Raw genomic sequence first — 18,069 nt, forward strand, 5'->3', positions numbered from 1 at the left:
TATCTTAAACTATATTATAAGACAGTAATTATCAAAATTATCTGGTAAGAATAGATAGATCAAATGGAACAGAATAGATATACAATTTACAGCAGCATATAAATATGCAACTTTGTATTTAACAAGTGTAAAGACTTAAGATTTTGAGATAAGAATTCATTATTTGGTTAAAAAAATTTGTTGGGAAAACTGAAAAGCAGTATGGCAGAAATTGGGCGTAGAGCAATATCTTATACTGTTTATCAAGATAAGGTCAAAATGGTACATGGCCAAGAGACATTACAAGAAAATTTAAACATGAAACATGTTACTTATCAGACTTATGGATAAGCAAACAACTTATGAATAAACAAGAGGTAGAGAACAGAGTGAGGTATAAAATGGATAATTTTTATTACATTAAAATAAATGGTTTTATACAAATAAAACAAATGTAGCCAAGATCAGAAGGAAGACAAAAAATGGGAGGGAGGAGGAATTTTAAAGACAGTTTCTCAGATGAAGGTCTCATATCTCAAATATTTAAAGAACTTTTGTAAAACCTACAAGAATTTGAGTCGTGCCCCAATTAGTAAATGGTCAAAGAATATGAACAGGCAATTTTTAGATAAAGAAAGCAACTGTTATTCAGAAACTGTATGATGAGGGGCTATGGGAGGCGGGGGGTGTTGGAGAAGGTGTAGGAAAATGTGCTTTGGAGATCCAACAGTTTATTCTGGCCACCCCCTTGGTACCTGCCAAAGGTTCCAGCCACTCTGGTCTTTATGGACAAGGACCTCCAGAAACATGAACCTTGACAGTGTCATAAAAGACTTCTAGACAGGCTGCTGTACAATTTCCAAAGCTGTGACCTATGATAGGCCTCACTTATAAAACACAGACTTGTGAGTGACACAGTAATTTGGAGCAAGGGTGGGTATGATAGGACCAGCATTTTCCTGGCATGACTTCCCTCACTTCCTCCCTCATAAACAACCTCACTAACACTGCTTCTCTGTGGTAAGTTCCTCAGAACTGATTGACTCTAACTTCCCTGAGGCAGAACCTGGGGTGGGCATGTAAAGGTGCCCAAGTGGATTTGGGGCTTCTCAGACTTGCTGGGTGCCTGAGACCAGGGGAGTCACCATACTCTAATGACATATTGAGCAGATATGTTTCCAGATAGAGACAAGGGGCTCCACATCCAGAGAAACTAATTGTTACTGTATGCATGCTGGACAGTCTTACCGTGTTTGTATAAAGTAAACCTCAGTTTAATCACTCACAACTATCTCATTTCATCTCAATATCCCCTTCTGAATTAAGAGAGCACTAGAATTAGAAATGTACTTTACAACACTGAGTTACTTTACTACTTTTTATTACAATGCATTGTACATGTCTAAAGTGAAATATTTTTCTCTCCTCTGCAGTTCAGAGGCTGAAAATGGTGTGGAAGAGAAAAAGAGGGCTGGCAAGTCACCAATACTACAAATGCCAACGTCTCCTGACGTAGAATCGTTAGACCAGAGAAAAATAGCTTTCCTAAGGTAAAATCCTAAATCCAAACAGAAAAGAATTACTTTTTAAAAAATGTTTTCAAAATGATTCTAGGAAAATGATTCCTTTAGAGATTCATAATATTTTTATTAGAAAATAAAACAATTTGGGTTTGCTTCTTTCATTCATGGCACCTTTTTCATCTTTCTTCTGCTGTGTCTTCCCATGTATGCATACTAACTGGGAAGGAGAGAGGCGGATAATTTGATAACTCTTGAGTGACAATCTGAAATAATATTTAAATCTCCCAACTGGGAAATTACAATAGGAGAAGGGAAGAAAAAGAGAATTTACTGGTTTGAACAACTGACTGTTGGCCTTGTGGAATTGTATATCAGGTTATTTCTTCTTCCTTTAAGCAATGGAATGGAATGAAATGGGATGGATCCAAGCATAGCAATGTTAGAATGTTAGGCACTATAGTTACTATAGTCTGTTGTATACATCAATTCTACCCCACTCATCCTTATTAACAAAGTGAGCAGTAGGCTATGTGGGTAGAGGGAAAGAGGGTTAAAAAAGTGGGAGATATGGCTGTCAAGGAAAAGGATTCTGTTAAGTGCTGAAGCAAGAGTGAAGTGAAATATAATTGAGATCCTTCCAAAAGGGTTGCCCCAGGAAGTAGTCACCATAGCTGGGAGGTGGAGGGGCTGAGAGGAGACAGGTCATAGAACCGGAATCTGTCAGAGGCAGGACTTGAGTCTAGGTTTTCCTAATTCAAGTCTGGTTCTTTATCCCTTACATGTCAGGCTGCCTCTCAAAATTATAAGAGATACCAACAAATACCGCTCCCTCCCTCAAAAACAATTTGACTGGTTTCTAATATAATAGTCATTTATTAAGTAAACCAAGGAACAAAAAAACTTGTCAAAATCCATAGAGACAAATATTAGTCAAATAAGTTCCTCTTGTATGAAAGGGCTTAACTCTGCCTTTTGAACAAGGGCAAGTCATTTTATCTTATTGAACCCCTATTTCTTCTTTGGTAAAATGAAGCAGGTGGACACAATAATCTCTAATGCCCTTTATAATCTCTTACACTATGAACCTTTGAGGAAGGAACTTCTTTCTAATGGAGATATGTTTATTTCCAGGAATAAAGTTTCCTTGCTGTTTCTTTTAATTTTGAGATCCATAAATCACTGGAAGATCGCTTCAGCACACAGAAGTATCCTCAACCCCCTCCTTCTGAAAGGATGTCCAGCCCAGCCATCTCTCAATTTCTCAGCAGACTCTAATCTGTACTCCTTAATCATGTCCGATAATGGGAACCTTCCTCACCCCTTCCTTTTAATTTCTTTTTTTTTAATTGTCTTCCCCAAATAAAATGTAAACTCCTTTAGGAGGGAGATTTTCATTCTTTTCCATTGTATTTGTATTCCCAGCATGTAGCACGGTGGCTGGCACATGGTAGGGGGTATAATAAATGCTTGCTTAGAGATTGACCCGAATATCATCCTCTGTCTCTTACTTTCAATCACTATGTACAGGTTATTTCCCTGCCACCTACAATCATATTTCCCCCATCCTTCAGAAAGACCTTTTACTTGATCTTAACCACCCTCGTGGTGGTATATCTTATATATCTTCCTATGTCTTCTTCTCAAATTCTTTGAGAAAGCCATCTGAACTAGGTCTTTTTACCTTCTCTCTTCTCATCCAACTTCATCATTCAACTACAAGTTTTCTTGCCAAAGTTACCAATGCTCTCTTCTAATATTTAAATTAAATATTCTAATCTTCAAATCTAATGGCATTTTCTCAGTCCTTCTCCTGTAATGCCATGCACGAGCAGCTTTTCAGAAGAATGCTACTGTGAACAGCTTTTAAGGTTCTGATTATATAGTATAGTGAACCCTCTATTAAGTAATAAATCAAAGCAAAACATTCACAAAAAAATCAAGGTACAGCATTCACAGTATCACAACTTATCACAGTATAGTATTCACAACAATTTATCATTAAAATGGCCACATAGTTTCCACTACAGTGGCCACAAAGTTTTGAACCAAGAACAATCACCTCAAAGTACAATAGTGAAAGTCTTCCACTCATGGGGCACACCAAGTTACAAATCAGTCACTATTCAGTCATTAGTCACTATTCAGTCATCAGTCACTACTCAAGTCATTAGTCACTACTCAATACCCTCTTAAGGGGTAGTGGAAAATACACAGACCATCCACCCCTTGGTCAAAAGTAAATCACAATCTTCTCAGTCAGTATACAATATCCAAGTAAAGTCTTCTTTCAGCTTGACTCAAGGCTGGCTCTCAGTTTCCATAGTTCTTCTGCCATGGTCCCAGCTCCAACTGTCACCTGGATTCAAAGGCAGGCAGCTCCCAGTTCCTTGTCAAGCTTCTTGTCCAGTTCTTCATCCAGCTCCCATTCCATATTGAAGTTCACAGTGTTCAGTCCACCTCAAGTCCTTCACAGTTCCTGTTTCTGGGAATACAAAGCTTAACAGAGCCACAATAGTATTCATACACATTGCCGGCACCATCATCAATTCACTATCTGCCTGTGAAATCAACTCAGACCCACCAGCAAGGTCTGAGAACTCAACACAAATCATCAACATAGAAATCAACACAGACCCACAAACAAGGTCCATGAGGTCAGTACAAATCATCAGTAAAGTTCCAGGACCTCCAAAACTCTCCTCCAGGACCTCTGTAAACACACAACCAGAAAATCCTCTTTCGGGGCTTCCAGTAAGGTCCCAGGGCTTCTGTACAAAGTATCATAAACAAACATCAACACAGACAGAGCAAACAAACAGAGTGCCAGAATACCAAAAGTTTTCCCCTTGACTCTGATACCACAAGAGCCCTCTTTTTCAGCTCCTGTTGTTTCTAGCCCTGGGGCTCTCCTTATATAGTCATTAGCTCCTCCCATGGAGTTCACATGTTCTGTTTCTTAACAGACTGAAACAAGGTGTGAACCACTTCTGTACTTGCCATTACACTTCTTTACTTCTCTACAGCATTAAATATGGGATCACTCTCTCCTCATGGATTTTCTCTCCTTTCTAGATTGTGACATTGCTCTCTCCTGGTTTGCCTGCTACCTATCTGCCTGCTCCTTTTTTAATCTTTGACCAGTCTTCATCCAGGTCATTCCCAGTAACCATGGGTGTCCATGGGTGAACTAAGGCACTCCCTCCTGGACTCTTTTCTCTTTTGGCTCTGTACTATCTCATTTGATGATTTCGTTAGCTCTTATGGATTCAATTATCATCTATGAAATGATTCCCAGACCTATATAAGCAGCCTAAACCTCTTTCCATCTGGTATCACCACTTGCCTTTTGGACATAAAAAATTCGATGTCTTTTAGCCAACCCTGTCTCAAACTCAGCATGTCCAAAATAGAACCCATTATCTTTCCTCAAACCCTTCCCTCTTACAAACTTACAAACTTGAAAGCAAAACCATCCTCCTACTCAGTTACTCAAGCTCACAATCTCTGTGTCATCATCAATTCCTCACTTGCATACAAATACAATTTGTTGCCAAGTATATATATATATACACACACACATATATATACATATATACACACACGTTATTTATATTTGTATATACATATATCTGCACATGTACATGTGTTTGTATATGTGTGTATCTACATACATACATACATAAACACACACATATATCTTACTTTCTCTCCACTCACATAGTTCTCATTACCTCATGCTTGAAATAACCTTCTGGTTGATCTCTCCCCCTTCCAGGCTATCTTCTACTGAGCTGCCAAACGAAGGTCTGACATAAAGCTCAGGTCTAACCATGTCACACATTCATTTAGCAAACTCTATGGCTCTCTATTTTTGTTGTTCAGTCACTTCAGTTGTGTCTAACTCTTTGTGATCCCATTTGGGGTTTTCTTGGCAAAGATACTGGAGTAGTTGTCCATTTCTTTCTCTAGCTCATTTTTACAGATGAGGAAACTGAGGCAAATTGGGTTAAGTGACTTTCCCAGGGTCACACAGCTTGAAAGTGTCTGAAACCAGGTTTGAGCTCAGGAACATGAGTTTTCCTAACATCAGATCCAGCACTCTATCCACCGTACCACCTAGCAACCCTGGCCATGATCAACTGTAAAATCATCTACTTAACTCCATTTGTGATATGGTTCCCTCCTATTCTTCCATTCTCCTTATACTTTACTCCCCTTCATGCACTCTATAATCCAATGAAACTGGCTTCCTGCTGTTCTTCTCATGATACTCTATCTCTCAGTTCCATGTTATTGCACTGACTGCTCGTCGGGTTGAGAATGCTCTGTCTCCCCTCACCTCTACCTCCTGGTTGCATTGACTTCCATCAGTGCTCAGCCTGAATTCTGCCTTCTGCAAGAGGCCATTCCTGGTTCACCCCGTTGTTAGTACCCTTGCTTTGAGATTATCTTCCATTTGTATATACCTTATACAGAGTCATTTGCATATCGTCTCTCCCATCAGAACACAAGTTCTTTAAGGGCAGGGGTCATGACCTTGTCTTTTCTTTTTTCTTTTGTGCTTAGCATAGTGCCCAGAAGAGGGTAAGTATTTAATGAATGCTTGTTAACTGACCAGATCCAGTTTGTAAAGGGTTTTAAATGCCAAACTAAGAGGTTCTATTTGCTCTGAGAGGAAATAAAAAGCCAAATATTGACATATACACCCTGTGCTTTAAGGACCATTACTTTGGCAGTTGTGTGTATTGTTTGATGTGGCATGAGATCTGAGTTAGGGGAGGGCAGGCTACTATAACAGAAGAGGTAAGAGGGAATGAGGGTCTGAATTAGAGCACTCGCTGTATGGGTGGTGGGAATGAGCAAGATTTGAGAATGGATCAGAGGGAAGATTTGAGCTTTTATCTCTCCTCAATCCAAGTTCAGTACTTCCACTATAACCAGGTTTCTTTTCTTTTCTTTTCCTTTTTTTGTTATAGTTTAATACCCCCGGGTGAGCCCAAAAATAAAGACTTGTGCTGCATATTGCACATGCAGAACAAGATGTGATTCCTAATTAGCTGAGAAAATGTTGAGCATGATACTATCCACCTTCTGTAAGGGAATTAATTCTTTGGTTATATGGAGAGTGAATGATCTCACCCAGGAAAAGTCCTATCTCAGTAGTGTCTAGAGCTGCAAGCCCTAAAGGTCATGGAATATGATGGAACCCACTGTCTTACATGTCTGCAGTGGCAAGGGCTTTAGTCTGACATTTAAAAGTCTCTCTTCAAAAAACGTCACTGGAGATTCTCTCTACATATATCTTCACAGTTTCTCCCTAAAATCTCTGACAGGAAATGAAGTAAGGCCTTCATGCAACTATTAGGATTGTACTCAGCATTCTCTTTTGACTGTGTTAAATATATTTAATTTTTTAATTGAAGAGACTGTGTTATCTCTTTCCAGGTCAAAGACCAGTAGTGACGGCCTCTCCTTAGTGAGCGATAGTAGGAATGATTCCAAAACCAACAACAAAAATGACTCTAAGGCTGAAAGGAAAAAGTCACACTCTACAAGTCAAGTAATTCTACAAGTTCTTCTTCTTCTTCCTCCTCTTTTGTTCTTCCTTTTCTTATTCTTCTACCTCCATTTAACAAAAAGTAAGGTGGCCCAAATTCAGGCTGCAAGAAGTAGAATAAGGAAGATTTAAATAATTGACAAGCTTGCAGACTCAGACTCCAGCTATCTTTTTAAACTTTATGTACTGTGATTTTTTTTAGATGAATCAAAATAGAAGATGTCCAAGAAATCAATAAAATAGATTGTAAGCAGCATAAATGCAAGAGTATATGCTATTTACCTTCATTTCTCCCTTGGTGTCCAGTGCTAGTCCCTGAATATACTTTTGTGAGAGTTAATTGCATCAGTTTATAGAACTGTTGTAATTTGAGAGGTTTTAGATGTACACATATAATGGTAAATTTTGTTATATTTTGGAAGAATCTTATGAAGTAAATGTTTATTTATTCTAACAGATATAGAAACTGAAGCTTAGGAAATTAAATCTAGTACATTTCCTTTCAAATTTCATCTCATTGCCTATTCAAAATTTTCTAGTATAGACCTGGGGGAAAGCAAGGTTTGTATAGCCATCAATATAATCAGAAAGGATGCTCCATAATTCAGTTTCTGTCCCACTTGCAATTCACTAATCTTGTTGATCCCACTGTTACTTTATGTAACTGGGAGGAAAAGTCATAAGTGATCTAAAATGCACTTCTTTTTCTAAAGAACTATGTCAAATATTCTTTTAAGATGTGCATAGTTGTGAGGAAAGTGAAGAGGTTTGGGTGGTGGTATAAAACATGGCAATCCAAGAAGGAAAAACGTACAATGATTGATGGGGATCATCAGTATGTTTTGTTTTCATTGCAGTATAAAGCAAATATGCACTTTCACAAGTTATTTCTGGAAGTCCCAAGTGAGGAACCACTGAGACAAAGTAAGTGTTCTTCTGTTTTATTTTTCACTATAGTGTTTTACACATTGCTCTCTTGAAAAATTAATTGGAGGGAAATCACCAGATTCAATAGACCTCCAAAACCAGTGGTAACAATTGATAATTGCTGAAATTGAACCATAAAAGACAATTAAGTAGAAAAGTAGTAAAAGTTGATGCTACAAAGACAGACATATTGAAATATCACATTTACCTTGAATTGAAATTCCTGAAATTAGGTTGTCCAAGGACCAAGAATAATAATCAGTAATGGTACAAATTAACCAGATGGGAATAAGTGTATTGAAATGGATAAATTTGAGACACCATAATATGATTACTATTGTCACTATTAACAACCTTAATTGACCTTACAAAGGTTATTTAACTTTCTCTAAGACTTGTTTTCTTTTGTCTGAAATAAGGAAAATAATGCTTTCACTACCTACCTCATACATTATCATCTCCATTTGAGAAATTAGCACACCAAGGCAAAGGGTTGTTGTAAAGAAAGTATTTTATGGACCATGTGCACTTTAGAAATGTGAGTGGTTCTAGGGGTGGACAGGTAGCACAGCGAGTAAGAGCACCGGCTCCAGTGTCGGGACAACCTGGGGGTTGAATCCGGGCTCAGACACTTAGCACCCACCCAGAAACACCTGGCCGTGTAACCTTGAGCAAGTTACTTAACCCCGATTGCTTAAAAAAAAAAAAAAAGAAATGTGAGTGGTTCTTAGTGCTATAGCACTGGCTGGTATATTATTGAAGGGTTTCAAATATTTCATTCTTACCTTTTCCAGTAATAATATACTAACACTCCTCAAGATGCTTCCAGAACTGCAATTAGGGCAAGATAATTGGGCTTTTATTCAGAGGAACAAAATCTAGAAGGTACTGATAGTATTTGCAGTTCTTCAACAGCATGGAGGGAAAAATTGCTTAACAAATTCTCTTTGTTAAAATGGAAAGCTAAGGGGCAGCTAGGCAGTGCAGTGAATAGAGAACTAGACCTGGAGTCAGGAGGACCTCAGTTCGAATCCAGCCTCATACACTTAACACTTACTAGCCGTGCAACCTTGGGCAAGTCACTTAACCCCAATTGCCCTGCCTTCCCCCCTCCAAAAAGCAAAAATAAATAAATAAAATAAAGTGGGAAGCTATAAGATGAATTACTTCTACTCCTTATCAGCTATAACTCAGGTAACCCTGGCATACTTCTACTGTTCTCCAGGAGCTACATCACCCATAGTAGTCAAATGAATTAAAAACCAATTTAATGTCCCTTGTCTAAGGCACAAAAATTCTAGTTATAGTTCTGGATGTTTCTACAGTTTCTAAAAGGAAGATATGTATCATGAAGTGCTATTACTTCAGTGAGAGGTACTTTAAAAAAACTTAGTCCCCCTCCCAGAGGAAAAAATATGCTAAGTCAGGAGGAAGAGAGGTTGTTGGTTATGTGTTATGTCAATATATCCTCACAGGGAGAGCAATATATACTTTGGGAAATTTCTGGAAACCATCATTTAAATGGGAGTATTGCCCTTCAGTGTTTATTTTTCAGTTTGGTTTAGAAGTTATTGAGATTTGTAAAATAAAATTTTGCTCCTTTCTAGTCTCAGCAATTTTATTTCACTGAAGAATCATAATTTTGGCAAGTATCATATGAAGTCAGATAATAACCTATATATATTTCCTTTGCTCCTCCCTCACAAAAAATATTCTCCCCTCACTGAAGAAAATGTTGCATAATATCATATTTTTATACATGGTTTCAGGTTTTACTTGTGCTCTGCAGAAGGAAATATTGTACCAAGGAAAACTGTTTATATCAGAAAACTGGATTTGCTTCTATTCCAAAGTCTTTGGCAAAGATACCAAGGTTAGTATATAATTGGAGGAGAAATAATGAGTCTCTTGCAAATAAAAAAATTAATACATTTAAATGTTATCATTAATATACTGAATATGTGAAAGATTTACAAAGAGATCTTTTTTTTTTTTTTGCTTTTTGGAGGGGGGGAGGTAGGGCAGTTGGGGTTAAGTGATTTGCCCAAGGTCACACAGCTAGTTTTTGTGTGTGTGTTAAGTTTCTGAGGCCAGATTTGAACTCAGGTTCTCCTGACTCCAGGGCTGGCACTCTATTCACTGTACCACCTAGCCACCCCTAAAGAGCTCTTTTTTATCCTTACCTTTTTATACCTAGTTTCCACTGTTATGCCTATATTAGATTCCTGTTACCATATAGCTCATGATTTTTTCCCTCTTTCACCTTACATTTTTGAGATAACTTGGAAAGGGGACTTGGGTTTTGTGGATCAACATCTCCTGGATGCTCTCTCCTCTTAAGGTTTTTGTGACAGTGGTCTCCCCAGGTTAACCTCCTGCCCATCGATTGATCCAACTCTGTCTCTTCAAAAATCTTCATCCAGATCGCTCTCACTAATCATGGGTATCACCCAAAGCTCTATCCTGTACACCCTTCTCTTTTCTCTCTGTATTTCTTCATTTGGTGATCTCATCAGCTCCTGTTGATTTGATTATAATCTACATGCAAATGATTCCCACATCTTTATATACAGTTTTAATCTTTCTCCAGAATCTCATAGAACTAACTGCTTTTTGGACTACTTAAACTAGATATCCTACATCCATCTCAGCCTCAACTTATCCAAAACAGAAATTCTTTCTCCCCAATCCTCTAATCTTCCCAACTTTCCAATTCTTGTCTAGAACACCCCCATCCTCCCAACCATCCAAGGCATCCTCAAATCCTCACTTGTTGCCAAGTCCCATCATTTCTACCTTCATAAGATCTCTCACATATGTCCCTTCCTCTCCACTTGCACAGTCTTGTATCGGCTTTCTTGCCTGGACCATCACAATAGCCTTCTGATTGATCTGCTTGTGTCAAGCTTCTTCCCATTCTAATCCATCCTCCTTGGTTGCCACAATGATTTTCCTAAAGCTCCGATCTGACTGTGTCTCATTTACCCTGTTAATTTCAATATCAATTCTAAAATCTCCTGACTGGTATTTAAAAGTCATTCCAAACCTGACCTTTTCCCACCTTTCCAGTCTTTCTGTACTTTACTTACCATTGTGCATTCTACAATTCAGCGACACTGGCCTACTGCCTGTTCCTCATCCATGACTCTCCATCTCTTGATTCCACACCTTTGCAATGTCTGTCTCCCAGGTCTAGAATGCCTGCCCTCCTCTCTTTCACCTGTTAGCTTCTCTGGTTTCCTTCAAGACCCAACTCAAATCCACTTTCAGCAAGAGACTTATTCTAGTAAATTCCCTTTGAGATTAAGTTTCATCTACCCTTTTTGCACTTTTTATGTGCATAGTTATTTACACATTGTTTCCCCTGTTAGAATGTGAGTTCATTAAAGATAGGCACTATGTTTTTGCCTTTCGTTGTATCATCAGGGCTTGGCATAGTGACTGACCCAAAACAAGTACTTAATAAATATTCAGTGACTATTGAACTAGGGCATTGAAATTTAGTGGTGACACAGCCTGTACTTCCGTATAGAAACAATTGAACTTAGTAACCAAGAATAATTATTTAAAATAGAAAGCTACAAGAGAGTCTTATTTTTTTCTGTGATAGCTCCTTAGGGGAGCTCTTGCAGCAAAGAAACCAATTTAAAGTCTAATGCAATAGTCAAGCCAAGAAGTGACAGAGGCCTAAAACAGAGTAGTATCTATGTAAGTGGTGAGAATGGTGTATCTACAAGAGAAGAAGTAAGGATGCAATCTATAAGATTTGATAACAGATTGAATATATGGAGTGAGAGTGAGCAGTTGAGGGTGGCACCTAGGTTTGTGAACCTTAATGGCTAAGAGGATGGTGGTGCCCCTGACAGAATAGGGAAGCTGGGGAGAGGGGATGGTTTGGGAGCTAAAGGACTAGTTTTGTCTACTGGACAAAAACCAGTTGGTTATGAAGAACTGGAGCTCCAGTGAGAGATTAGAGCTAGATATCTAGGAATAATTTGCACAAAAATTATAACTGAACTAATGGGAGCTGATGTGCTTTTCAAGTGATATAGTACAGATCAGGATTTCTTAATCTAAATGCACGATCCAAAAAAAATCTAACAATCCCTGGTATAGAGGGAAAAGAGAAGAGGTCCCAGGACAAATCCTTGATGTGTATACCCCATGTATGTAACACAGATGAAGATCCAACAAAAGAGACTTGAAAACTAGTGCTCAGACAGGTGGGAGAACTAAGAAAAAGCAAAGTCATGAAAACTTAGAGAATCCTAGGAGAAGCTAATCAATGATGCCAAAAAGTGCAGAGGTCTAGAACAGTGATGATTGATAACACCCCACTGAATTTAGCAATTTAAAGATCATTAATAATTTTGTAGAGAGTAAATTCAGTTGAATGATGAGTTCAGAAGCCAGATATCAGAGGGTTTGGAAGAGAGTGGGAAAAGAGAAAGTGGAGTTACCAGTTATACGTGGGGTTGTTTTTCAAGAAGTTTAGCTACCAAGGGGAGGAGAGATATAGGATGATAGCTAGTGGGGATGGTGAGATCAAGTGACTTGACCAATATCAAGTTATCAAGATCAAGATTTTTCTACCATTCATTTTTAGAATTTTGAATTCCAAATTTCTTCCCTCCTGTGCCTCTCCCACACATTGAGAAGGCCATAATATGACATTCATGATATATGTGAAGTCATGAAAGATATATTTCTATATTAGCTATGTTGCCACAAAAAAAAAAAAGCAAGAAAAAAAATGTGCTTGGGGAAGCTAAGCAGCACAGTGAATAGAGCACCAGCCCTGAAGTCAGGAGAACCTGAGTTCAAATCTGGCTCCAGACACTTGACACTTACTAGCTATGTGACTTTGGGTAAGTCACTTAACCCCAATAGCCTTGCCTTCTCCCCTCCAAAAAAAAAATGTGCTTTCTTCGGTACTCAGAGTTCATCAGTTCTCTTTGAATGTATATAGCATTTTTCATCATGAGTCTTTTGACATTGTTTTGGATCATTGTATTGACCAGAGTAGTTAAGTCTTTCACAGTTGATTAACATTGTTCATTTTGCTGTTACCCTGTACAATGTTCTTCTTATTTTGTTCACTTCCATTTGCATCAATTCATATGTCTCCTTATGTTTTTCTGAAACCATTCCCTTCATCATGTCTTAGAGCACAATAGCATTCCATCACAATTATATACTATAATTTGTTCAGTCATTCCCAGTTGATTAGAGTTTTCAATTCTTTGCCACTACAAAAGGAATTGTATATTTGTGTATACATACACACACATGCACACACATTCTTTTCCTTTTTCCTTTGATCTCTTTGGGCTATAGACCTAGTAGTGGCATTGCTGGATCGAGGGGTATGTACCCTTTGGCCATAATTCCAAATGGTTCTTCAGAGTGGTTGGACCAATTCACAACTGTCCCAAAAGTGCATAAATATCATTTTTTCCACATTCTCTCCAGCATTTGTCATTTTCCTTTCCTGTCATGTTAGTCAATTTTATAGGTGTGAGGTGGTACCTTAGAGGTTTTGATTTGCATTTTTCTAATCAATAGTAATTTAGAGAATTTTTTCATGTGACTATTAATACTTGTTTCTATCCTTTGACTATCAATTGGGGAATCGATCTTATTTTTTATAAATTTGGCTCCATTTCCCATATATCTGAGAAATGAGGCCTTTATCAGAGAAACTCACTATAAAAACTTTTCCCCAATTTCCTGATTTCCTTTTAAATTTGGCATTTTGTTTATGCAAAACCTTTTTAATTTCATGTAAACAAAATTATCCATTTTATCTCCTATAATCCACATTATTTATTGTTTGATCATAATCTCTTCTCTTATCCATAGATCTAACACATTTGTCCATGCTTAATGTTTAAATCATGTACCCATTTTGAGTTTATCTTGGTACATAGTAAGAGATGTTGATCTATGCCTAGTTTATGCCAGATTGCTTTCCAGTTTCCCCAGCAGTTTTTATCAAATGGTGAGTTCTTGCTCCCAAAGTTTGAATCTTTGGGTTGCTCAAATACTAGATTACTATGGTCATTTACTACAGTGTATTGTGTACCACTGATCCACCACTCTAGTGGTGGAATAGCCAGTACCAGATTATATTGATAATTACCACTTCATTCTTTGAAATCTGGTACTACTAGGCCATCTTTCTTCACATTTTTTCACTGATTCCCTTGATATTTTTTACCTTTTGTTCTTCCAGGTGAATTTTATTATTTTTTTTCTAGCTCTATAAAATGTTCTTTGTTTGATTGGTGTAACACAATGAAAAATTAATTTAGGTAGCATTGTCATTTTTATTATATTGACTCTGCCCACTTATGAGCAATTAATATTTCTCCAATTGTTTAGATCTATCTTTATTGTTGTGAAAAGTGTTTTGCAGTTGGATTCATATATTTTCGCTTTGTGTCTTTGCACTTACACTTCCAAGTATTTTATACTGTCAGCAGTTATTTTAAATGGAATTTCCCTTTCTATCTCTTCCTGCTGGGTTTTATTGGTAATGTATAGAAATGCTGATGATTTATATAGAATCAAGTGACAGTTTTAAGGACAGGGGAGAATTGGATAAGTTTGTAGACATCAGGAAAGGAACTAATAGATAGGAAGTGATTGAAGATTAAAGCATGAAGATGATGATGGATGAAATCTGCTGGAGAATACAGAAGGGGGTGACATAAAGAAGGCATATATAGCAGGTGGCTAGTTGGCACAGTGAGTAAAAGCGCAGACCCCGGAGTCAGAAGGACCCAAGTTCGGTTCCCAGCCTCAGACACTTAACATCTACACAAAAAAGCTAGCCATGTAACCTTGGGCAAGTTACTTAACCCCAATTGCCCTCCAAAAGACAAAAAAAAAAAAGAAGGCATATATAAGGGTTATTCTTTTTTTTTGGAGGGCAGTTGGGGTTAAGTGACTTGCCCAAGGTCACACGGCTAGTTTTTGTGTTAAGTATCTGAGGCTGGATTTGAACTCATTTCCTCCTGACTCCAGGGCCAGTGTTCTATTCACTAGGCCACCTAGCCGCCCCTATAGGGGTTATTCTTGACCAAAAGGGCCACTTCTTCACCTGAAATGGAAGTGAAAAAAAGAAAGGGAAAGATTTCTATATTATGTCAGATAAAGAGAGGATAAAAGAGAGCTCACAGCAAATGACCTCAGTTTTCAGTTTCAGTATGAAGTGAGGTGCTCAGTTGAGCATGTTGTGGGAAGGAATGCTGCAGGAGGGTAATGGAGAATCCAGAAGGGTTAGAACAGCCTCTGGAAAGTACAATAGCAAATTGGTTAAGGAAAAATAGGATGATTGCCCTGTTGCAGCTGGGATTAGATAGTATAAGTTTGTAATGGACCCAGTCAGCTTGGGTTTATTATTTTTTTTCCAGTTCTATTTATCAACACATGAAATAATTAGTCTGAAATTCTTTTTTTCTAGGGTATCTGTACTGTTTAGTTCATAAATTAAAATGTATCATATAGCAACTTGTGATGGTGGTTTTTGTCATCTGATTAAGAAAATAAGTCGTTTTCTTGAGTTATTATTCATCTTGGCATCTGTTCTTTATTATTATTTTCTCTCTTTTTCTTTCAGAATCTATTACAATTGACTATTCCTAGGTATTGAGTTCAATCCCTTCTGATTAGTTATGCTTTAAATTCCTTTTGTTAAATAGCTAAATATCTTCATATTTGATTACATGCTGCTCTTAATATTTTGTTTTTCCAGTCTTTCCTATTCTTTATATACACTGGAAATTTTCTTTCATAGAAAATCATTGGTGAATATGGAATATCACCTAAAATAAATTAGATATTAGAATCAGAGCTGGAAGGGACCTTAAATACCATCTAGTTCAACCCCTTCATTTTAATATGAGTTTTGACAAGGGTCAGAAAGACTCAGTATTTTGATAAAGGTCACCCATTTAGTATTCCTGAACTAGTACAAAATGCTTCAGTTTCCACTCCAATGGTCTCTTGATCTGCATATGAATTAATTCCTCAGAAAAAAGTCAAATATTGAAAATCTTTTTCATCTACCATGTAAGCGAACTCTTCTAAAATATAATGATTTAATCTTTCACTAATGTAATGTCTATTAGAGATAATATTGGGTATATTGTTCCACATCTTTATTGAGGCAACTAGATGGTGCAGTGAATAGTGCACTAGACCTGGAATCAGGAAGACCTAAGTTCAAATCCAAACTCAGATACCTGAGCTGGTAATCCTGGACAAGTCACTTAACCTCTGTCTGCCTCAGTTTCCTCAACTACAAAATGGGGATATTACTAGCACCTGTCACACAGGGTTGTTGTAAGAACCAAATGAAATACTATTTGTAAATCACTTTGCAGTGACACTTAGTAAAAACATAATAAATGCTTGTTCCCTTCCCCTGGTGATAAAAAGATTTGATTTAATCATTCCTTTCAAGTTCTGTTGGAAGGACACAGATAGAAAGAGTGGGAGGTTCCTAACTGGAGTGTGCTTGCACCTACCCAGTAACTCCAATTGTATTACAATTACACATTCTTGAACCAGAGGATTATAAAATATTAGAATTACAGAGAAGCTCAGAGCTCATCTAGCACAATGAATTCCATAGGGTGGAATATGAGCCATAAAGATTTTGTAAATGGTCTCTGAATCCATATGTGAATTTATAAGTGAGAAGATATAGACTGAATAAAATAAAGTGGTCTGAATAATATCTCACACATATGTATGACTATTTTTCAAATGCATATAGCTTTTGTGATTAGTAGCTATTATGATGTAATGATAACTAATACTTAATGATAACAACTAACATTTATTGAGAGTTTTAAAATTTGCAAAGCACTTTACATATGTTATCTCATAAAAACTACAAATTCACTTAAAGGTATCACTGAATCGAGCATACTTTATCATAATTTTTTTCAATCAATTCAGCATAATAAATAATATAATAACTCAGAGGGTTATTGCTAGTAAAAAAGATTAACATTAAAGAATCCTCATAACTGAAAAGGTTGGAAACTACCATCCTAGTTCTTTACAAAAGAGGAAAATGTGGAGAATGGCTAAACACGTTCAGAATAGAATACTACTCTGCTATAAGAAATAATGAACATGGAAAGACTTGGGCAAAATCTTGAGTAGAACCAAGAGAACATTGTATACAGTAACAGCAATATTGTTTTAAGAACAACTTTTAGCTACCAGGTCATTCTATTATAAATATCCAAATTAACTGCAAGGTCCTATGAAGAAGGTCCTGCATCCAGAAAAAGAGCTGATATATATAAACACATACATACATACATACATATTTGATTCTAATGGTAGTCATCTTGGGAGAGCAGGGGGAGGGTTAAAAAAAAACGGTTACATGATGACCATTGTATTTTTAAAAGGAAGAGCAAGCTTAAGTACATAATAGATCCGCAGTTTCAGGAGCAATTCTCTTTTTTTCTATTCTACTTTGTTACAGAAATGTTTGTTTCATTTCTTACGTTCAGAATTTTTTAAAAAGGAAAGAAAATGAGGCTCAGGGAGGCGAGGTAGTGTACCCTGGTTCACAGAGCAGTTAAGGAGAGGTCAGAGTAGAAAGAGCTGATGTGTCATGACTCCCAGCCCTTCTCTTTCCGCTACACCCTGTTTCTCATCCTTTATAGTTCGCTTTTCTCCATCAAAGCTATAGAACTTACAACCGTGCTTAGTTTGGCTTAGATTTATTATTACTATATTTTTCTTTTTCACTTACAATTATAACATGAACATTTGAATCCATTTTTGTGGAAACCTGAACTACTGTTAACTTGATGATTTCATTACAGATCTGTATTCCAGTTGTCTCAGTGACTCTAATAAAGAAAACCAAAACTGCCTTATTGGTGCCAAATGCTCTGATTATCTCAACAGTCACAGAAAGGGTATGTATGAAACATATATAAGTCATATATACTCATCTTCCCCATCAGTCTCTTCTGACTTAATGGAGATCACCTGATCCCAGTATTCTAAAACTATGGTAGATTTCTATCTTTACCATCATCATCCAAA

At 37.1% G+C, this 18,069-nt stretch overlaps 2 protein-coding genes across 6 annotated transcripts in view; both read left to right on the forward strand.

Moving 5' to 3' along the window:
- Nucleotides 1–18,069, forward strand: part of PHAX (phosphorylated adaptor for RNA export) — a 502,400-nt gene that overhangs the window by 369,026 nt on the left and 115,305 nt on the right. The gene's annotated exons all lie outside the window — the stretch shown is intronic.
- Nucleotides 1–18,069, forward strand: part of GRAMD2B (GRAM domain containing 2B) — a 98,643-nt gene that overhangs the window by 66,857 nt on the left and 13,717 nt on the right. For 4 of the 5 annotated variants that reach the window (XM_069088166.1, XM_069088163.1, XM_069088165.1 and 1 more), the window contains 5 exons: nucleotides 1,413–1,529; nucleotides 6,948–7,062; nucleotides 7,917–7,983; nucleotides 9,756–9,859; nucleotides 17,844–17,939. In XM_069088166.1, the coding sequence (XP_068944267.1) occupies nucleotides 1,413–1,529; nucleotides 6,948–7,062; nucleotides 7,917–7,983; nucleotides 9,756–9,859; nucleotides 17,844–17,939 (499 nt within the window). The remainder of the gene's footprint in view (nucleotides 1–1,412; nucleotides 1,530–6,947; nucleotides 7,063–7,916; nucleotides 7,984–9,755; nucleotides 9,860–17,843; nucleotides 17,940–18,069) is intronic. The other variant, XM_069088167.1, reaches the window with a different exon arrangement.

The sequence above is a fragment of the Petaurus breviceps genome, unplaced genomic scaffold (assembly GCF_028583685.1).
Source record: "Petaurus breviceps papuanus isolate PSGF00001 unplaced genomic scaffold, PetGlider_PUasm1.0 184, whole genome shotgun sequence".
In the NCBI taxonomy this organism is placed as follows: Eukaryota; Metazoa; Chordata; class Mammalia; order Diprotodontia; family Petauridae; genus Petaurus; species Petaurus breviceps.